General features: G+C 37.6%; 1 protein-coding gene across 2 annotated transcripts; it reads left to right on the plus strand.

The window, feature by feature from the left end:
- Positions 1-1,495: 1,495 nt before the first annotated feature.
- On the plus strand, positions 1,496-22,271 carry SHISAL2B (shisa like 2B). 2 transcript variants are annotated; one of them, XM_012784070.2, is made up of 4 exons: positions 1,496-1,999; positions 7,647-7,804; positions 13,665-13,747; positions 21,656-21,730. In XM_012784070.2, the coding sequence occupies exons 1-3, from the start codon at positions 1,809-1,811 to the stop codon at positions 13,712-13,714; spliced, it is 399 nt and encodes a 132-aa protein (XP_012639524.1). In that variant the 5' UTR covers positions 1,496-1,808; the 3' UTR covers positions 13,715-13,747; positions 21,656-21,730. The 2 variants fall into 2 exon arrangements, with proteins under 2 accessions (XP_012639524.1, XP_012639523.1); XM_012784069.3 differs by lacking the exon at positions 13,665-13,747 and having other exon boundaries at positions 1,497-1,999; positions 21,656-22,271.
- The last annotated feature ends 874 nt before the right edge of the window (positions 22,272-23,145 follow it).

Raw genomic sequence — 23,145 nt, forward strand, 5'->3', positions numbered from 1 at the left:
GGTCCAGTCTCTTGGCCAAGTTCATGTCATAACAGGGACCAGACTTACCCTCCTGCCTGAAACAACTAATAAAAACAAAATATATGATACAATGGGTTTTGGGTATGGATATCGGGTAGTGCAGGTCAAGGATCCCTGATAGAGAGAAAACAGTTGAGGTGAGCCTTATAATGGCCCAGCTCACTGTCTGGAAAGAGCTTCCAGGGCACAGTACACAGAGGGGAAAGCCAGGTAGAGCTCTGTGGTCTCCTTTAGTTGAGAAGCAGCTGGGAGTCCAGGGAAGCCATGGTGGCTAGAGGAAGCAGGACAAAATACCAGAGAGACGAGAGCTAGAGAGAGAAAGCGAGAGAGGGTACAAGGAGAGAATACTTTCGATATCACCAGAGTCTTCAGCTGAGTACTGATCACTGCATGCTTTGGAGGAAACTACTTGAGGCCAGGAAAAGAATCACCTGAAAGGAGCAGAGAGAAAAATCCATGGAGCTCTCGCAGGCTGAGAATAGTTCATATTCCCACCAGTCAGAATGGTAAGCTTTGTAATCCACAAGGTATTGAGTAGTCAGAAGGCTATTGCCTCAGTACAGTGGAAAAAAAAATTAATCCTAAAGCCAGCTCTAGTCCTGCTTAACAAAGCTTAAAAGCAAACGTGAAAGAATCGAAGTGTTTCCATTGCATCCCAGCACAAAGCTCAAGAATATTTATAGAAATACAAAAAAATCCAGTACCCAAGAGGGTAAAATTCATGCTGTCTGGTATTCAAACAAGCCGCTGCCCAAGGGATGAAAGTAGAAATGAAGAGGCAGGATCAATGCTCCATCTACCTTGGAAATTCTGGACTGTTATAATCTCCCCCTTTCCCATCTTAAGACTACTATTATTTTCTCCATATACCTAAGCACTGTTTGACTTATTACAACAAGCATGCATTACTATTGTTATTTTTAAAAGACTGTGAAAAAACCAATCAGGAGAATAAGGCTACCAAGAAAAAGAAGACAAGAAGTTTCTGTGCCATGCCAAAACTGACTGACTGCCCTTCTCCCCATTTCCTCTGGCTCCCTCTCTAGATAAAAGTTCTCACTTTTACTCTCATCACTTGCCTTTCCTTCTCCTTCCAGGTTCTTTAGCTTAACACAGAATGCAAGTACAACGTGGCTAGTTTTTGGCGGAATTTTGTTTCTTGGTTTTGATTTTAAAATCGGCAGATTTTAGTGTTTCACGTGTACTTCTCAAAAAAAGAAAATAACATCCTCTCATAGCAATTCAGCTGCCTTCTATTTGCCCCACCACCTCACTCCTTGGGGCAGTGGCTGGTGGCCCATAAGGGCTCCACCAGCCCTGCTCTGTTTGCCCAGAATCCACGCGCCCTGTCCCTGGGCAAACAGAACCGCAACTTCTTTTGCACCTGCCCAGGTGCAAACGCGTCCTACATCTCTTTTCCCTCGCGTGAAAGCTCTTTCTGCCATGGGTGGCGACGGCCAGGTCTCCAGGCTGATGAAGTAGGGCAAGTAGAGGGGAGTCAGCTGAGCGCGAAGCAAGCAGACGAAAGGAGCGGGCGAAGAGGTAGCCGGCCTAGACGGGCAGATAAAAGGACCACTCAGTAGCGAGAGGGAGAGGCGAGAGTAACGCGCCCAGACACCATGTGGACAGGGGGAGGAGAGCGAGCAGAGGGGGCGCGCGAAGGCTGAGCGCCCAGGCAGCCAGACCCCAGATCGGAAGAGCGGCGCTCAGGTCCGGGGTCTCGTGTGCGGGCGGGGTGGTCCGAGGGCAGATCGGGGCCCCAGTGCCCCTGCCGCCAGCCGCCCGCGATGAGCGAGGCCAGCCGGCTGTGCTCGGGCTACTACAGCCTCAACCACAGCTTCGTGGAGCCCTTCCAGTGCCCCCGGCGCGGCGAGGGGGCCGCGCTCCTCTACTGCTGCGGCTTCGCCGACCTCAAGTACTGCTGCAGCGAGCCGGGCAGCTACTTCCCCTACAAGCACAGCTACATGTGGAGCCTCAGGTGGGCAGGGAGCCCGCGCGTGCGGCTGCTGGCCGGGGCTGGGGAGGGGACGAGAGGTGCCACGCCGGGGGCAGGGAGGTCGCCTGAGTCCCTGCGACCCGCCCTGGTCGGGTCCCTCCGGGAAGACGCGGAGCCTCCGAGGCGTGTGGAGGCTGGGGAGAGAAATCTCGCCTCGGCTGGGGGAGCCGGGACCCCCAGCCGAGGGCGCGCGCGGGAGCGCAGGCTTTGCGCCCAGGGCGCACCCTGGCCCGCCCTGCTGGCCCCGCTCACTTTCCCGCCCGCTGGCCGGAGCCGACTGCTCTCTTCTCCCGCCGGTGACCAGCCCAGGCTGGCAGCTCTGCAGGCAGAAAAAGAAGACAGGCAGATAACCTAAGGAGAAGGTTTTAATTCCTCTTTGGGGTTTGTGTGGTCATGTGGTGTATTCAAATAGAATCGAGCTCCTTTGGGACTCATTCTAAGGCATTAAGGACCAGAGTATTTAAGTCTCCTTGGGGTGTATGAAAGAATTGGCTGTATTCTTTAAACTATCAAAAAGGTAGGGGTGTGTGGTGTTGGTTCGTGAGGGCGTGTGCAAGTGACTGGGCTTTATCACTTGCCCTTTTCAGATGATCTCACAGTGAACCTGAACGGAATTGAAGAGACATACACAGAGGTAGAGTTTTTAGTTGCTATGATTACACACTAGAACTGTTCTAAGACATCCCCTTTCCCAACACCTGAGCCATTTTGCTATTGGGGGAAAGTGAAGTGACTTTCTAAGGTAGAGTCTTGTTTCTTTTCCTATGATGAGAATTTTACTTGTTCCTACTAGTATTTACACAGCCATTTTCATTATGAAGTGCTGTTTTCCCCTTGCACTCTAACGACTGTAAGCCTTAAACTTGATTATGTGAACTAAAATAAAATCCTAAGCCCCCCAGCCCGCTGAATGGACATCCTCTTGGCAACCTCCCCATCACCCCCCCCCAAAAAAAAACCCCTTAAAGCTGAGTTGCTGTCAGGAGAAGGGAGGTCAGACATGCCTGGTTATGCCCCATCCCTTTGGAGTTATGCTTTGTAACAAGAAGATACTAAATAATTAACAGGCCTAAGGCCCTGCAAGACAAAGCTTAAACCATACTTGCCATGAATTTACTTAACAGATCACTTGAGTTTTGGTCAGGTGACTTGTCTCTGATGAACAGATATCTTTTATCTTAAAATATTCAAACCCTTTAGACACAACTCATTGCTTTAACTAATTACCAATCAAAGAATCTTTGAAACCACCTATAACCTGTAAGCCCTGGCTTCGAGATGTCCTGCCTTTTTGGACCAAACCAATGTACACCTTTCATGTATTGATTTGTAATTTTCACCTGCAATTCCTGTCTCTCTGACATGTATAAAACTACACTACAACCCAACCACAGCATGACCACTTGCTCCAGGCTCCAGGCTTCTTGGGCATGGCTCTCCTGGCCATGGTAACACATACTGGGCTCAGAGTAAACCTCTTTGAATTATTTTACAGGGTTTAGGTTCTTTTCTGTTGACAATTTTTTTTTTTTTGAGACAGAGTATTATTTCTCCCAGTCTCTTGACATGACCCCAAATTCTGATTTGGCACACATGCTAAGCCTACAGAAAATGACTAAATGTTATTTCTTGAAGCAATAAAATAATTTTTCTATATTGCAAGCATCAAAAAAAAATCTCCGGGGGAGGGGGGGAAATGGGCATTTATTGAAACCTTAAAATCTGTACCCCCATAATATGCCAAAATAAAAAAAAAATCTCATAAGTGCCTACCTTCCAGTAAGTTCAACTCTCAAAGTTGTATTGTGCTGGAGTGGGGCAAAATGTCAGAAAATAATGATAGTTTATGCTTAGTGTAAGGTATTTGGTGAAGAAATCTTATTGTGCCTGCTTATTATCTGGCCCTTTGGAAAATAACATAGTAATCCATTTCTGAGTTTTTGGAGGCGTAATAATGGCAGAAGCACCTCCAACAGGGACCAGCAATTTCTAACTCAAACACAATTGGAAAATGTGCCTGGGATTCTCAGATCCCTGAATAGGTCCCAAAGTGACAAGGAGCAGAAACTATTAATATAAAACCTCCCAAAGGTTTATGAAGGCACAAAGGAGTGAACAGCTTGCTGAGGTTTTCATTCAGCACTGACAAATGGACAGTACAACTGAGTTTCTGGGAAATGGAAAAGGTACTTCAGCTGATGGTGTCAGCTGGCAATGTTAAACCTGGGCTTCCCGTAAGTTACTGAACTCTGAAAACACTACGGGGAGATAAATTTATTAGAGCTTCCTTTTCCACCTATTCTTTGCTCTCTACTCTTAATTAAAATAGTCCAACTGTGAAAAATATTCCGGGAGTCACTAGCCCTTGTGTTGAGATTCTGCAGCTGCTGGAGAAAGGCATAACTGTAGCTACCAGAAGGTAAGTGAAGTTGATAAGTAGGAGAATCGCTGCTTTAATATGGCAGTAGCTTTAGGGCTTGAAAAGCAACTGCCATATGGTGCTGCCAGGAGAGGATTGTTCTTCCTTTCCTCTGGCCCACTCCCATCTTATAAATCCTTCAATTCTTAGGATTTCCTTTGGTAACTTTCTCCAGGACCAGAAAATAATGCCCATTGGACAGGGCTATGCATGAGTAACTATTGAATAAGAATTTGTTGGCTGGGCGTGGTGGCTCTCGCCTGTAATACTAGCACTCTGGGAGGCTGAGGCGGGAGGATTGCTCAAGGTCAGCAGTTCGAAACCAGCCTGAGCAAGAGCGAGACCCGTCTCTACTATAAATAGAAACAAATTAATTGGCCAATGAATATATATAGAAAAAATTAGCTGGGCATGGTAGTGAGTGCCTGTAGTCCCAGCTACTCGGGAGGCTGAGGCAGCAGGATCACTTGAGCCCAGGAGTTTGAGGTTGCTGTGAGCTAGGCTGATGCCATGGCACTCACTCTAACCTGGGCAACAAAGTGAGACTCTGTCTCAAAAAAAAAGAATTTGTTGAAATGAATATTTTAGGAGTCTCCTAGAACCCCATCTTTACCTAGATTTTTGCATGCATAAAACAATGTTTCCGTAAAGTGGAACTGTGACATTGCAACAGATTGCCAGGATTATGAAGAATATCCTTTTATAACAGAAAGTAGAAATTGCATTTTTTTGTTTGTTTTTCCTTCAAATCATGTGGTCTGTTTTTTAAATTTGTACATTAAAAGCCTATAATATGTATGCTGAATTAATTAAATTGACAATTTCACTTTTAAATTGACTAAATTACTTTTTTACTTTGAAGATTTTTTTAATAACTGGGTTCTCATTTTAGGACTCTTTCCAGATGTCTAGCCTCCTTTCTGGCTTGTGCACAGGAGGCTAGGCATCTGCAAAGAGTTCTAAAATGAAATAATATTAATTAAGTGGATTATACTCCCATGCAACCTGGGTATAGTGAAGTGATCCTAACCTTCCTTGACGCAATCTACAAAAGTTAGCTTTGGTGCAAACAAGCACAAAGGAGGAGTCACCAAACACAGGGAGTCTACCCCTTAGATGAGAGTGAACCAAGTGAGGGCAACCCCCAATTTTAAATATACAACTCTATACTGACTATAGCCATAAAATTACCCAGTCTTCATTTGTCTTCAGGGCTGGGGAACTGGGCTGGCAATAAACTGAACACAAGCGTCTCCGAAGTCTGACTCTGTGTGTGTGGCTCAGGAGGCAGTCTCTTCTTTGCAAGGGTGCATTATCTCCTCAAATCAAGGATAAGTGGGGTAGCCCTTCACTCTTAACTCTGTCTCCTTCCTCCCAAAGCAGTGATGCTCCAAACATCCTTGGTCAAATTCTCCCTTCCCTCCCTTCTGGTACATTTCAAATTTATCAGACTCTTAATCCTTGGGAAAGAGCAGAAGCCTAAAGACAAACCAGGAAGATAATGAAGAAAAAGATCATTACTTTTCAGTGATGTATATTCCAAATACAGGTAGATCAACCAGTGGTCAATTATTGTTTACTTCCATTTATTGAACTTTTTCTACAAGCTAAGCACAGATACTTGTTTTGTTCTGTTTTGAGACAGGGTTTTGCTCTGTTGCCTAGGCTAGAGTGCAATGGAGCAATCATAGCTCACTGCAATTTCAAATTCCTTGGCTCAAGTGATCCTCCTGCCTCAGCCTCCTGAGTAGCTAGGACTATAGGCATGAGACACCACACCCAGATAATTTATTTTTAAAAATTTACTTTTGTGTAGAGATGAGGTCTCACTATGTTGCCCAGGCTGGTCTTGAATTCCTGGCCTCAAGCAATCCTCCTGCCTCAGCCTCCTAAATTGCTATGGTTATGGGCACAAGCTACTGCACCCGGCCTTGAACACTTTCAATAAGTGTGCACAACACTGTTGTGAAAGGCAACAGAAATACCTGCTCTTGAGTAGCTTAAAATCTAATTTTAGATTTTAATTAGGACCATACATATAGTTCAAAAAGTACATGTGTTTGCATGTTAGTCTTTCAGGGTAATGGTTATTTTTTAATTTAATTTAATTTAATTTTGAGACAGAGTCTCACTTTGTTGCCCAGGCTAGAGTGAGTGCCATGGCATCAAGCCTAGCTCACAGCAACCTCAAACTCCTGGGCTCAAGTGATCCTCCTGCCTCAGCCTCCCGAGTAGCTGGGACTACAGGCATGTGCCACCATGCCTGGCTAATTTTTTGTATATATATATTTTTAGTTGGTCAATTAATTTCTTTCTATTTTTAGTAGAGACAGGGTCTCACTCAGGCTGGTTTCGAACTCCTGACCTCGAGCAATCCGCCCACCTTGGCTTCCCAGAGTGCTAGGATTACAGGTGTGAGCCACTGCGCCCGGCCATGTTTTTTTTTAATTTAGTATAATATCATTAAATTCACAAGTTTATGAAAGCTATATTCTCAAATGATTAGCCTTCTATGTAACTGCATCAGGAGGAATTATTACAAATTTAGTACAGAGCAAATACAATCAGATATACATTTTATTTTTAGAGAAAAGTACAAGGTTTCTTCCTTAATGCTAGAAGCCATTTGTGTTATGCCCTTTTGGAAAGGAAAAACTCTGAAAATGAACCTCATGTAAATTTCATAAATACTGTTGTCCTTTCATTGAAACCTTCTCCTCTTTTGTAATAGTCCTGGCTTTATATATCAATAAATGGTGTCTTGGATATATGTCTCCAAAAGAAAAATTTATATTTCTGGTAAACATTTGCTTTACTTCTATTTCAGAAGCAAGTATTTTTCTATTCATCTTTTATTGGTGAACCTGATATTTCCTTCTATATTAATTATATAGGCTTACTTGACTGAGATGTTTTTAAACTAACTCTAGAGAATCATGTGACCTTTTACCTATAATATGAATTCACATGGTCTTCCTTATTATAAATGTATAAATTTAAAAGGACCTCGAAAACCTATAGAGAAAATATAATATGAATTTGATGGCAGAAAAAGGTCAGCTATACATTTCAATCATTTATTGTATATGCTAAAATATAATTTGGTTATAAATGATTGAGAACAACAACGAACAATATTTATGCCTTCTCTTTAGTTTAACCAGTACAAGCCAGTTTGCGTGACATAATGTTTTTTTTTGTTTTCCTCAGCATTGGTGCCCTGATTGGATTAGGGATTGCAGCCCTTGTTTTACTTGCCTTTGTCATCAGCGTCTGTGTCCTTTGCTATTTATTTCTATATGCAAAGCCTCAAAGATTAGACACTGGCCTTAAACTTCAACACCTAGATGCTTCTTCCATTCAAGAAGGTAATCAGTATCTCTTATTTATAACCAATTACCTATTCTCTATGCAAAAGAATAATCTGTACCTGGGTAACAGCTCATACTGTTAAAAATGAATGCTGTTTAAAAATTCAGTTTATTGTGTCTTTGTAAAAATTCACATTGAATCAGGCCTTAATGATGAAATACCTTAGGTAGATCATGCTTAAGGAAAAATAGCAGCAGGATGTGAATGTCCCCATGAAAACTAAATCATTGGTCCATTAAATCCTCTTTAATATATTTATGTGCCTTCCAGCTATCAAGGTTTATTCCCTTGAAATTTTTAAATTTTGTTTTTGGATGGAGCCAAAGAAGTCAAATAAATAGAGGAACAAAATATCTGATAACTGATTCTCAGTGTTGCATTGCTCTGGATTGGTTAGGCAATGGTCAGTTAAGAATTTACCTATGTGCCTACCGTGTGCAGAATTCAGAGGAGGCATATAAAATATTCAGAGGCATAGAAAAGAAGTAGAAACAATAAGTAGAAGACAGTCTTTGTTCTCTGTTGTTGAATAGATTGCAAAGTAGCTAAAATATGGGGGTGGGGTGTAATGTGACTATAAAGTAGATAGAAATTTTTATGTATGGTTTGTAAAAGTAGGTCCCGTTATTTTAATTATTAATATAAAGTTCTATATAAATGCTAGTTATCATTATGAAAGTCAATTAGAAAGTGTTAAAGTTGTGAATATAAGTTTATATCAGTTTATTATAAGGGGAAAAAAGCCCCATATTTTTGAAATATGAGAAAGAGGCAACAGATAAATGTACTTAGAAAATAAGCATGTTTTGGGGGGAGATCTATTGTATACTATGGTGATGGTTAATAAAGTATTGTAAACTTTGAAAATTGCTTTAAAAAAATAAATTTCTATTAGTGTATTAAAAAGCACTAATAATAAATTTGATTTTGAGATACATATAAAAATTTAGAATACATTATAGACTACATATAGAATATATAGAGAATTTATATATAGATATATAAATTTAGAATACAAATGTACAGTGTACATATATATGTAGAATGACACGCAAGTTCTCACTTGCTTCCCTTTAAAAAGAAAATGAAATTCTTAAAACAGTTTTTAAAAATATGCTCCATTTTAGCTGAATCCTGACACTTGTCATGGTTGTAGAGGACCTGCTCTGCACGCGCGTCAAGTACATTGCCGCTGTGTGATTGCATTAGCGCTAATTTCCTTCTCTGTAGAGGAGACCTCTCTCAGAGGGTGTCCTGTGTTACAGAACAAGGGGCCAAGAGCCCTTTGGTGTTCTCTTCCTGAAGAACTGTTTCGAGATTGCGTGGCTGAATTGACAGGTTGTTAGCTGAATTTAATCCAAACAGCTTAGACCTGGTTTCTCCACTGGAAGTGGGGTAGTGATTATCGAATAATCAGATTGTTAAATCGATTTTTGTCTCAATTGCTTGGATAATTTAAAGCTGTGGTTCTTAAATTTTACTGTGCATCAGAATCACCCAAGGAGCTTGTTAAAAACATAAATTCCAGGCTCTGCACTTTTAAACAAGCAGCTCCCTGCTTCTGCCCTTGTTCCCCTACTGTCTACTCTCCGCAGAGCAGCCAGAGTGAGCCCCTTAAAACCTTAGTCAGGTCCTGCCACTGCTCTGGTCAAAACTCTGCTTGCCATCTCTCTCCCTGGATAAAACAGTCTTCATCGTGATCTGAAGGGACTTTGGGGTTCTGCCCTCTCCGTCCTCAGCTCCCTCATCTCCTCATGCCTGGCCGCAGGGGCCCCTTTGCAGTTCCTTACAATCCCTGACTCAGGGTTTGTCACCTTTGTCTGGGATGCTCTCTCCTCAGATGTCTGCACCTTACACCTTACACCATCTTACACCTTCAGTTTCTTTAAATCTTTACTCAAGTTGCCTTGCTGTTTGGGGGATGGGCACACTTGCAGCTCTGACTTGGGTGGTGCAAAGGCAATATATGTAACCTAAACGTTTGTACCCCTGTCATATTCTGGGGGAAAAAAGTTGCCTTCCCAGGAGTTCTTCCTTGCTCACCAAATCTGCATTTTTAACTCCCTTTCAACATTTCATACCTGCTTCCTGCTTTGTTTTTCTCTTAAGCATTTACCATAAACATGATGTGCATTTTACTTTTCTAATGTTTAACCTTTCTCCATTCCAACTAGAAACTAAGTTCTAGCAGGAATTTTTGTCTTGCTTGTTCATTATTGTATCCCCAGTGCCTAGAACACTTACATTTCCATGAATGAATTGAATGGAGTAGTGCTGCATCTCTATAGGTGATCAGAGGAGCGTATTTTGAGAAACATTGACAAAGTATTGTCACCATTACAGTCATCAAACATTCATTGAGTTCCTCCTGTATGCAATGCACTGTGCTAAATAAAAACTGGTTATTTTTCCTGATTTAGTTTAGGGCCTGCTCCAAAATTTTATTTCATATTGGCTTTGAGAACCCAGCAACAGAATTATTTGGCTTATTGATTGAAGTCTTGCAGGCTTGTTGCTGATTGGCTAAGGACGTCCATTAAGCATTTCCTGTGTAGTTAAAAGAGGCTGCTTTCTTGCAATGAAATATCCCGACTCTGCCCCTCTTAAAAATATCTTTATAACATTGGCAAATTAATTCAATACAGCTTTCCCAAGTGCTTGATATTGTTAAGGGAGAATTTTATATGATCAAAGTGTCTTCCTGCCGTTTTCAAATGAAGTGATTTTGATTTTGGTCCCTTGGTTTGATTTTAACCAAATCAGACATAATGCAGAGCCCAAAACAAAAGAGGCAATCCAAATGTCACTAGACTAGGAAGAGAAAATGGTTTATATTTCAGAGTGATCCTTTGAAGTGATATTTAAACACTATTGCACCCTTTGTTAAATATGCATGTTCCATTACAATGAATGGATGCCAGTGTTCTAGCTATTGAGAAAACAAGTCTGGGGCTTTATTGCATTTAAGGAACATAATAAAATGTTTACATTATCAGGCAAGTAAACATTACATTAGAGGAAAATTGGTTTCACTAGTTATGGCCTTTTTCTTTCAAAATTATCTGTTCTTAAGAGTCAGCCTCCCATTATGTTAGATTAATTTTTACAATTGAAACAGTTTTTATTACAGGCAATATGAATGGCCTAAATGGAAACATGTTTTTGTGCACATACTAACCTGAGTTAGAGCCCTGGACTTTTTTCCCCCTATAAATGACAATAGTCTAAGTTTAAAATAGCCTAGTCTTAGACTATTTTGCCAAGATTTTCTGTTGTGTATCTTTTTTCTATCGGATTTCTTTTTTTTAATGTATAAAATTTAAGGCTTCAACATTTTGAATTGATCTTGAGCAAAGCAGGTCTCTGGTAGTGATTGTGGACTTTAATTGCACAACCTCTGGGGCTCACTCTATACAGAGGACCTATTGCTAAGCAATTGATTGGGCTTTAAATTGTATCCCATAAACCTTTTTTCATTTTAAACTTTTGTGTTTGGGGTTTTGCATGTTTCAAATGCCAATGTTTAAAAGAACACCATTGCTTGTAAATTGTTTTGCATAGGACATACAGTTCCCAAGAAAAAGATGGCTGTGTGGAGGGCATCTTTCTGAGTACACACACCTCAGAATGAGGGCTCATTTCACAGATTGTGCAAGAATTACTGGCAAATAGAGGAACAATTAAGGAGATAAAGGTCTTAGTTCCCTGTTTCTCAAACTTTTCCACTGGAGAATCATTAAAGGTATACAGTTGTCCCTTGGTATCCATGGGGAATAGGTTCCAGGACAGGACCTCCCATGGATACCAAAATCTGTGGATGTTTAAGTACCTGATGTAAAATGGTGTAGTATTTGTATATAACCTATGCAATCCTCCTGCATACTGTAAATCATCTCTAGACTACTCTAATACCTAATATGATGGGAATGTATGTAAAGAGTTGTTATTCTGTATAGTTTAGGGAATAATGACAAGAAAAAAGGCCTATACATGTTCAGTACAGATACCTTTTTCCCAAAGAATTTTTGATCTATGGTTGGTTGGAGCCACAGATGAGAAACCCACAGTCATGGAGGGCCAGGTATTTAAGAAACGAACTCATATCTCCAGAATTCTAAGGGCTAGTGTGGAAAGGCCTGCTTAAGCCTTATGAGCTTTAAATTATTTGAAGTTCCCATTTTATTTTTAAAGTTTATGGAAGTTTTCAGCTTGACTGCATAATCTAATGGCTTGCTTTACTCTAATAACCTCACCCTCCCATATCTGAGTAAAATTGAGGGTCCAGGAGGACAAAGCATGTTCATCCTGTGGCTTTGAATATCCATTGAAAACACTGATACCCTGGAGCTGTGGAAGGGGAAGGGGCAAGGAGCAAAGGGTGGGCTTCTTAGAAGCAGAGTTTTTGATAAAAATTAGAAGGGCAGATTTTAGAGCTGCTTAGCACAAATAAAATAATACAGTTGTACAGGAATGATAAACAACTACAAGCCTGTATTTGGTGGTCTCTTTTGTAAAAGCAGATGGAACAAATGAAAAAGGGTAAGTAAATTAGCAGTAAGGCACAGTTGTCTAGGAGAAAAACATAAATTATATATGGAATACTAAGAAAGCAAGCAAATTTTAACATTATGTAATCATTTATTCTGTCTGTGTGCAAAATAGGACTTGGACTAGCTCAGAATGTTCTGCTATATTTCTTCTTCTTAGAAGACACCCTTTCTCCTCCACAAAGAAAACCTTTCTTTCAATTCCTATTCACTGTTGGAAAATTAGAAAATACAGAGAAACAAATAGTGTCACTCGTGACTCCACCACACAGAGACAACAGTGATGAGTATCCTTCATGGATTTTTTGTGTGTGCATCTATAGATACATGTATATAACAAAATGGGAAAAAATGGGTCTTCTGACATGCTTTTTTTCATGACAAAATGTTGATATCTTTCTTTGCCAAATAAATACCTTCACCGTCATTTTTAAAGGTTCTAATTTATTACTTTGGAGTACCGTGATTTAAAAAATTTTTTTGATATAATTTCACACTTCTAGAAAAATTGCAAGAAAAGTACAGAGTGCCTTTGCATACTTTGTCCGAGATTTATTATTAATATTTTTCTTCATTTGTTTTATCATTGGCTCTATGTATAGTTTCTGAACCATTTGAGAATAATTTGCAGGTGTCATGCCTATTTAGCCATAAAATTTCAGTGCATATTTCCTAAGAATAAGGATTTTCTCTTCCATAATCACAGTACATTTATCAAAGTCAGGAAATATAACATTGATACAGTAATAGTATCTAATCTGGAGTTCATAATCAAATTATGTCAATGTCTTTAATAGTTACTTTTTCTTATTTAAGATCTAGTCCAGAAGTACATCTTGTAATCAGTTGTCTTATTTCTTTACTTTCCTTTAATCCTCAGCCTTTCTTAGTTTTTTATGGTCTTGACATTTTTGAAAAGTAAAAGGCAGCTATTTTGTACAATGTCCCTCAATTTATGTTTGTCTGATGATTTCTCATAATTGGAGAGAGATTATACATTTTTGCCAGAGTACCACAGAAGTTATATTCTCAGGGCATCATAGCAGAAAGTACATAATATTGGTTTGTCCCATTGTTAGTGACATTAATTTGGATTACTTGGTTAAGGTTGTAGTTGCTGGATCAATCCATTGTCAAGTTACCATTTTTCCCTTTGTGATTACCAAGTAGTTAGTGGGAAGGTTCTTTGAGACTATGAAATATCCTGTTGCTCCTCAAACTGTCACCCACACATTGATGGTTCTTGACAATTATTCTGGTAGTTGTAAAACGGTAATTTTATGACTTGATTATTCCTTTTATGTTTTAGTTGTCATTCCACTACAAGGAAGAGCTTTCCTTCTCCTCTATTTACCTTAGTCCATTTGTGCTGGGACAAAATACCTGAGAAAGGTAATTTATAAAGAACAGAAATTTACTTCTTACAGTTCTGGAGGCTGGGAAGCCAGAGATCAAGGTGCTAGCAGATTCCATGTCTAGTGAAGGATGCTCTCTGCTTCCAAGAAGGTGCCTTGTTGCTGTGTCATCAGATGGCAGAAGAAATGGAAGTGCAAAAAGGGGCTAGCTAGTTCCCCCAAACCCTTTTATAAGGGCTGTAATCCAATCCGTAAAAGCAGAGCCCTCATGGCCCTAATAGCCTCCCAAAGACCCCACCTCTTAATATCATCACCTTGGGGGTTGAGTTCCAACATATGGATTTTGGAGGGACACATACATTCAAACCATAGCATTACTTATTTATATATCAGTAGGGACTTATAGAGTCTTCACTCTAAAAACATTGTTACTATTCTGATCCTTAAACTTTCTAGATTTGGCCAGTGGGAGCCCTTTTAAATTGGATCCCATGACCTTGTGAAATATGCCCATCATTTTGAGAGCACTTTTTGCTTTCTGCCAGAAGATGCTCCAGGGCATTTTGTATGTTCCCTGTTCCAGCCCTGGAATCTGCCGTTTTTCCAAGAAACCTGGTTTATTTTAGTGGGGAATGGTGTTTAGAAATCAAATTCTGGGTGTATCACATTTTATTAAATTGTTGACTTTGAACTAGCTTCCATTTTTTCTGTTACATAAACATAGAACATGTATTTTCTTAGCATCCCTAGGAGTGGAATTGCTGCTGTTTTATACTTAGTTTCCTTATATCCTCTGTGACATTGGGTATTATTATTTAAAAGTATATATATTTTACTGAGGAATAGTGTTATATTCTAAATTCATCTAATTAGTAGTGAGAATAGACATTTTTATGTTTGTCATTATTTCTTTTGTGGTATATTGCTTGCTCATATCTTTTGTACATTTTTCTATTTTTCTCATTCATTTCTAATTGCTTCATCAAAACTTTCCATGTAGTAACTAAACACTTTTTCACATATATTGCAAATCTTTTTCATAGTTGTTTTCCTTTTAATTTTGTATGTGATAGTTTTTTAACCATAGAAGTTTCTTCTTTTGTCATTTCTCCTTTTGGTTTCATACTTAGAAAGTTCTCCCCTCACCATAAGATATATTAATAATGTAAAGGTAGTTACTTTTATTTTCTTCTAATACATTTATGCATTTGTTTTTATATTTAAATCCTTAATACTCTCAGAGTTTTAATTTTGGTAGTGATCTGCCTTTATTTTCCAAATGAGTCAGTTGTCAAATATTTAATGGCTAATCCATCTTTTTCTTGTCAACTTAAAATGTCAGCAGTCATAAATTAAATTCTTCCTATGTACTATGGTTTGGTTTTGGACTTTGTTCTGTCAAATTGATCAGTCTGTTTATTCTTAAGCTAGTAATATACTTTAACAATTACTGTAGCTATATAGTTTAATATCTGATTAGGCAAGACTCTATCTCCTCCCTCTCATTATGCTTCTTTTTCAAAATTTCTTGGCTACTCTTATAATGTTCAAATTTCCAAATAAACTTTTGAATCACACTGTCAAATGTTTAAATGTCCAGTGGTATTTTGATGGATTTTGTATAAAATTTATAGATAAGTTTGGGAGCTATTTTTCTAAATAGCCTTAACACCCCTCCAGAATAACTCTGCTCAAAGCTTGTATTAATTAGGCTACCAGATTATTTAGTAATACCAGTCTTTGTTTCAGAAGACTTTTTAAGAATTCATTGAGATCAGAAGATGGAGTAATTTGAACTAAATGACTTAAAAGGCCACCTGTGTGCCCTTAAGTAGAAAGATTTCTACTTAAAATAATGAGCCTGGAATTTCCTATGCCTGCTTTTGTTCCTAAAATGTAGAAAATCAAATTGCTCAGTGGAGCTACTGTGACATTTAGCATTTCTGAGTCCTCCTCAGAGTTCAGGGTTAGGCAATCCTAGCTCATGTTCAAAGCAATAAGCAAAACAGAAGCCAGTCTTTCATTGTGAAATATTCATTTCAAGGATTTAAAATATTAGCTAAATTCTTTTGTAAGCTATGTTCACCATCAATGGTTGGAGGAATTTAACGATGAAAAGAAAAGAAAGAAAATGAAAGAAAAGAAAAATGACCAATACTGGAAATAATAGGGTAGGAAAAAAATTTCTGAATGAAACTGCCTCCATTCATTGATAGGTGGGTAAAGCAAAGGGCAAGCCTCAGCCTCTAACTTTCATGATGAGTTTTTTAAGTACATTTACATGAGATGCCTATATATATATATATATATATGTATATATATATATGTATATATACATACATATATATATCTTCTGGAGGGCCATTGAAAAAGGGAGAGGGCAACAGATCAAGAGATCACAAAACAAGCTTTGCTCACTTCACTATTTAGCCCAGAGCCCCAGTCCTGTGCACTATCATATTAAATCTGAAGGAAAAACATCCTCTTACAAGAAAAAAAATACTTTTAGGGTGCAAATTTAAGTGTGCTTGTTTCTGGAGGAAGGAACTGTAGGATGAATGGGATGTGTAGATTTTTCTGCTGAATAATAATCTGCTAGAGTAGTAGTTGGAAACTGCTGAAGGACTTCAGAATGGTAACTGAGAAGGTGGGAAGATATAGGCAGATATTAGCAGTTCTGCCAGACAGGGAGGAGGTAAGGGCCTGAAGGAGTCCCCAGTATTCTTTTGATATTTTGAAATGGCAGGCAAGAGCAGAATTCACAGTTATAAGATAAATAGGTCCTTGAGGAATGGCTTTGAAAACAAATGTTAAATTTAACTGTTATCAGAAAAAGCTTATTTGTGTGGCTTTGATGAGGCTAGGTAGATTTTGTTTTGATGAATTGGATTTAAATTTTGGCAAAGGCCAAAGCTTTCATTTGTGTGTCAGTCTGGGAGGTAGAGGATTAAAGGAAGGTTGAGATTTACATACAATGATGAGTCTGGGGGTGGGGGTGGGATGGGGGAAAGGAATGGAAACGGAAAGCAAGCAGCAATACTGGATCTTGGCAATTTGCACTCAACTAAAGAAAAAGAAGAATTAATAAAGAATCTTTATGTATAATAAATCCCTTGGGAGCTCAATGATATTATTGATTTATTTAAAAGCAAATCTATATTGTAACCTAGTGACAGAAAAAAAAAGGCAGCTGCTTTTAGCCTTACTTTGTTGGTTAAGAAATTAGTCTCCATTTATTAAAGGAAAACTAGGAAAAGCTGAGGTTGCTGAGGCATTTCCTTCTTTCTCATTTAAAATTATCCCAAAGAGAGGAAGCTGGACTGTGTTATCACTACAGCTGCACCCATCGCAGTTGTTTCGTTGGATGTCCAATTACTTCAAGTGACCACAGGGATATACAGTGAAAACACTGCGATTTTTACAAGCTGCTGGAAGAGAGTGAAGACTGGAGGTGTTTATAACAGGTCTTTTCTTGTTCACACAGCAAATTGGTTTTGTTAGAGGAAATGCTTTAGTTTAAGAAGCCAATCTGAAAAAAATATTTTTACTCACACTGGCTAGAAGGATCCAGTAGCCAAGTAGATAATGAGTGGAGGCTGGGGAATGAAGATCTTTACAAGTCCTAGATAAAGGAAAATCTATAACACTGTATAGGAATGTATTTTGCAAGCCTTTAAATCTCAGAGGGGAATAAACAGGTAAATTCCTTCTAACCTGTTTCTGTTGCCAAAGAAACAGATAATGGAAACAAAAGCTTCCAGAATAGAGACAACTTAGATAGAACCCCAAAATAACTAAGTTAGGGAAATAACTTCCTGAGTTGATTTTTCATTAAAAGACTGGGCTGTGACAAAATAGAAAAAAAACTCCTTGAAAATCTGATTAAACTGTTATGAATTTTAGTATGTAAACAAGCTTAGGAAACATGAAGGATTTGAATTAACCAAAACTATGGTTTTTAGACTTCCAGGAATTCCAAAAACTATTAAAATTTTTTGATATTTAAATAAATGCTTATATAAGATACAAATGCTATCCAGATAATATGAAACTAATTTATATCTTATATCCTTGATCTTTTACTTTTATCTACTATGATACTGAAGAATAAAAATAATGTTAAGCAAGTGAAAAATAACTTACAAACATCTTAATTTGGATTTCAAATATTATATGACAAATACTTTCAAGGACCCCTGTATAGAATATATTCCATTATTTAAGTATTTATTTGCTAAATTTGAATCTTTTTTTAATAAAGTCTGCTTTGTAAATAAAGTCAATAAGTTTTCAGTTCATAAAATGTCCATGACAGCTTTTCTTACTACATTTATCTTAAATAGCTTTGCTTGCTGATTAGGCAAAGGACTATTTTCCAGGCTGGAAAATGTGCCTACAATAAATTAGCTTTTAAAAATCAAATTATATGATTCAAACATTATGATTGGCTATTTAGAATTAGAACATTAAATAATGTATTTTACCACTGAAAAAGTCCATGAGAGAAGTAATGAAATAAAATCATATATTGCACTGCTGTAGGCCCTAGATTTTCATCTTAAGTACTCTTAATCTTAACCCAGAGATCAATACCATGTTTCTGTCCTATAGGCAGGATATGGGAGCTGCGATGAGACATCATCCTTCAAAACATGGAAATAATATTGCCCTTTCATTGTTCAGCTATGAAATCACCCCAGAGTGTGGGATATCCTTATTGACCTTAGAAAGCAGTTTACTTATAGAAAAGCATTTTTTAACCTATATTTTTACTTATAAAAAAAAAGCAGTTTACTTATCAGGCAAAGCCAGGAAGTACTAACACACTTAAAGGTGAAGCTTACACATATCTAAAGAAAAAAAAAATTAAAACTCATACCCAGAAGATAGGCTAGATGGCAAAAAGAAGAGGATGTAATAGAAGAGGGAGTCTGGGCTCATGGACTTCCCCTTAGGGAGCTCTGGGGCAGATTTTCTAAAACCTGAAGGAGGAGTTTTCAAGCAAAGGAGGCTGGAGAATAAGGGACACCAGGCAGCAGGAAGAGGCTTGGAGCAGAGAGGGAGCAAGTAGGGCAAGTTTGGGGAAACAGCATTTGCGTTAGTCTGAAATGCCAAGTACAAGAAAGGGAGTGGGGAGAACTGAGGCAGGAGAGGAAAGCAGAGCCAGATCCTCAGCCTCACCAAGTTCAGATTTGATCCTAAAGAGCTTCAGCCCAGAGAGGCTGAAAGTAAGTGTTACGTAAGTATTAACTATCATTACATTATTTATAGTTTTGCATTCTTTCTCACTTGACATTATATTCCGAACACTCTCTATGTAATTAAAAATTTCTTAGAAACCACCTTTTAAAATTATATGGCTGCATATCTCATACGTGACAATTTATTTAGCAATTCTATTATTGGAACTTTAAGGTGCTTACATTTTTTGGTATTTAAAATAACCAATGAACATCTTTGTCTATGAATTTACAATCTCATCTTTGATGGTTTTCTTGAGAATTTCATGTTGAAATGGAATTACAGGGTAGAAACATTTCAGACTTAAAAATGTACCACTTTATACTCCCATCATGCTACAACATTGACCAAGAAAAATTACTTTGTATCTGTACCCGAGATATGAAAAATAGTATCTTACCTTTTGAATTTACATTTCTTTCTGACTAGCGAGGTTGAAGATTTTTCATGTTTATTTGTTAGCCATTGTATATCTTTCTGTCCATTTCTTTACCCACTAAGAGGTGTTAATGTCTTACATATTGATATGTAAGAGACCTTTACATATTAAGCATAAGTCATTTGTTCTAAACATGTTTTTCCTTGGTTGGATTTCAAGTTTGTTTTCTGCCACCCACAATTTTAAAGTTTTTATTATGTCAAACTTTCAGTCTTACCCTTTAATTCATTAATGTATTCAACAAATATTTATTGAACACCAGCTGTATACAAGGCATTTTTCTAGACATATCATTAATGAACAAAATAGTCAAAAATCCCTTGGCATGTGGTACTTCAATTTTAGTGAGGGGAGATAAAAAATAAGTGATAAGTATGATAAATAGGTAAATTATATTAGAAAATAAGTGTTATAGGGAAAAGTAGAGCACAGAAGGGATTAGAGATGGAAAGCTGCAATTTTAAATAGTATTTAGGGTAGGTCTCATTGAACAGGAAATTTTTGAGCAAGGACTTGGAAACTGGAGAGCTACTGTGTAGATTATCTGGAGAAGACCATACTAGACAAGTGAATAGCCTTTGCAAAGGTCCTACGGGATGGAATATGCCTAAAATGTTTGATCAAAGAGGTTAGAATGAACCAAGCAGTGAAGCAAAAGATGAAGTCAGGGAGATTTATGGTGTGTATATGAAATCTTGAAGGCTATTTTAAAGACTTGGGGGCTAAATGGAGGGTACTGAGCACAGGATGTGATTTGATTTTTTTTTTTTTTGCTTATTTTTTAAGGGATCACTCTTGGTGAGAAGTGGTCTGATTCTGAATGTACATATGAAAGAAGGTTTCACTCTGTCACTCATGCTGAAGTACAGTAGCATGATCATAGGTCACTGTTAACCTTGAATTCCTGGGCTCAGGGAATCCTCCGGGCTGAGCCTCCCAACTAGCTGGGACTGTAGGTGTTGCCACCATACCCAGCTATATATTTTCAAAGTATAGCTAACAGGATTTCTGATGGATTTGATGTAGGGTGTGAGAGACAAGAGAAGAATCAAGATGACTGAAGTTTTTGGCTTGAGCAACAGGACACATGGAGTTGCCAGCAACTGAGAAGAGGAAGACTCCAAATGGAGTAGGTTCTCCCTCCAACCTGGAAATAACTCAAGTTTTCAGTTTTGGATTCAGTTGGAGATATCTACTAAATATCCAAGTGAAGATGTCAACTAGAAAGTTGAGTTTGGAGTTTGGAAGGGGTCTGGGCTAGAGATATATGAGCCAGGAATCATCAGCATAGAGATGGTATAAAAACTGTGGTACTAATGAGACTAACCTAATTATGGAGTGAGACAGTGACAGGAACTGAGGGCTGAGTCCTGAGGCACACTCCTAAGTCTAAGAGCTCTAGGAGAAGAAAAGGAACCCACAACAGAGATGGGGAAGGAATTAATAGCAAGGTAGGAGGGAGTCCAAGAAGGGTGGGATCCTGGAAGCCAAGGAAAGAACTGGGTCAGATACTGCTGAGAGATCAAAGATGAATATTGAACAACATGGAGATCAGTGAGATGGACTGTGGATTTAGCAACATGGAAGTCATTAGTGATTTTTTATGCTGATTTTTACATATTTTTATGTTACTTAAAATATATACAAAATTCTATGTATTAGTAAAATATACATTATTTCCACAATTATTCAACTTTTCGAGCACCATCCATTGAATGATCATCCATTTTGTTAGCCTAACTTCTGATGAGCAAAGTTCCCTATTTCTCTACCCTTGTTCATTTTAGACTCTCATTTTTATTATATTTAGTGGATAAATGGAATTATGGCATAAATGTGTTTTTAAAAATCACATCTAAATTGGTTATAATGGCAAAGCCTTAAGACTGTTGCAAATTATTATGATTGGCTTTAATGTAGTTTATTCACTTTATGCATAGGATAGGGACAGTCACACTTTTATTAAGTGACCCATAAATTGTTATTTTCTTATCAAATGTGTAGTTTCCTCATGGAAGTATGAAGAAAGGTAGGTAAGCATGGAAATGAATTTTTGACTTCTGTTACTGAATATTTCTTTTATTTGACTTGCAGGAGGAAATGTTCAAAAACAACTTTGAAATGACTCAATTTTTATCCATATAGTATTTTCAGGACATATTTTCAATATTGTTACAAAAATTATTTTATAAGCATACATTTTAAAAAGTTGATTTTATGTTATAATTTCAAATAATTATTTCATTTTGTTTTGTGTATTTGCAGACAAGTCAAATAGAAAAACCAAAGTCCTCGACTCAAATGCAGCATCAAATTCGACAAACGAGACATCTTATGAAGCTGATGTAATTCAAGAAAAAACAATGGATACAGCACAAATCAACATTGCTTATCAACTAAATTCTGTGTTTTAAAGTATCACTGGAGAGATGGAGCATAAAAATAAAGAATGCATTTGAAACATAGTTGTAATACTCCTTTTCAAAAACACAAAGCAAGACACAACTGCATTTTTGATTATCTATTTATTAAACATCCATTTAGGTTTTTGATAGGTTTTCATGTGCATAAGTTTACTTTTATTTGCTAATTAAGATGCTTCTATATTACATGAAATTATGCTAATTCAAGAGAAATTAAAGAATTTATCAACACAGATAAGCAATCCTATCTCAGTGAGGAACAATGAGAGGTTTATGTCACATTACCAGCATTTCACAAGTTTTGATGCTTTACATACAATTATTTTTACAAAAAATGATACTGGATAGGTAAATCTCAGGGGGAGTTTTCTTATGAACTAGAAGGGGCATATTCTTAAGTCTTAATCAAACCATGCCTTTTTGGAAGATTTTTCTGGACAAACAATATATTGCCTTTATAGAAGCTAATGTTCAATAACAAAAAATGTCACAATGTATAATCTGTACAATAAATATTTTCTATATTTCTAGGGATAACCATAACAAAAATCCTTCACTGAAATTTCCTAAATAATCTATAGTGAAAGTTATAAAATGAATGAGTTCTCTGGTCCCACTTAATGCTTTCACATTAATACCAGTCATTAGAAATAAAACTAATTTCTGCAAATTATAATTGTTTTAAAAGGTTTTGAATCATAAGTGTGATTTTTATTATAAGAACACAGACCTGGTTTTGTAAAGGAACTACACAGGAAAAAAGGAATAATTTTAAGCCATATCTGCTGAACACATCTACGTTGTAAAGATTTTGTAGTCAGAAGACTAGGATTTTAAAACTTTGAATATAGCATTCTGGTCTGAAGTATATATAAAAAAGAATGCCCTATTGTTGGGCATGCAAAGCTCAGGGTTATAAACTTCTCATTAGGCTGTCAAAATTTTTACTAAGAACTGTGGTTATCTTCTAGACTAGCACTGTCCAAAAGAAGTTTCTGTGTTGGTGGAAATGTTCTTACTAGATCTTCACTGTCTGACACATGTGGCTACTGGGCATTTGAAATGTGGCTAACGCAACTGAAAAAACGAATTTTTTTCATTTATTTAATTTAAATAATAAGTGGCTATATTGACAGCGTAGTTCCAAATCATTACTGCAACATCCTACTGCCTGAGTTGGATTTCACATTCAAAGAGAGCACAAGTTTGCCAAGGTTTAAATATTAAAGTTGCTTAAAGTATATGTGAAGTTTGAAAATGAAGACATAGTTCATAAAGGTTTTTTGGGTACTACTTGATCTTTGTTTTATACAACTTTGATTTTTTAAAAAT

Source organism: Microcebus murinus, chromosome 11, assembly GCF_040939455.1.
Source record: "Microcebus murinus isolate Inina chromosome 11, M.murinus_Inina_mat1.0, whole genome shotgun sequence".
NCBI classification, from domain to species: Eukaryota; Metazoa; Chordata; class Mammalia; order Primates; family Cheirogaleidae; genus Microcebus; species Microcebus murinus.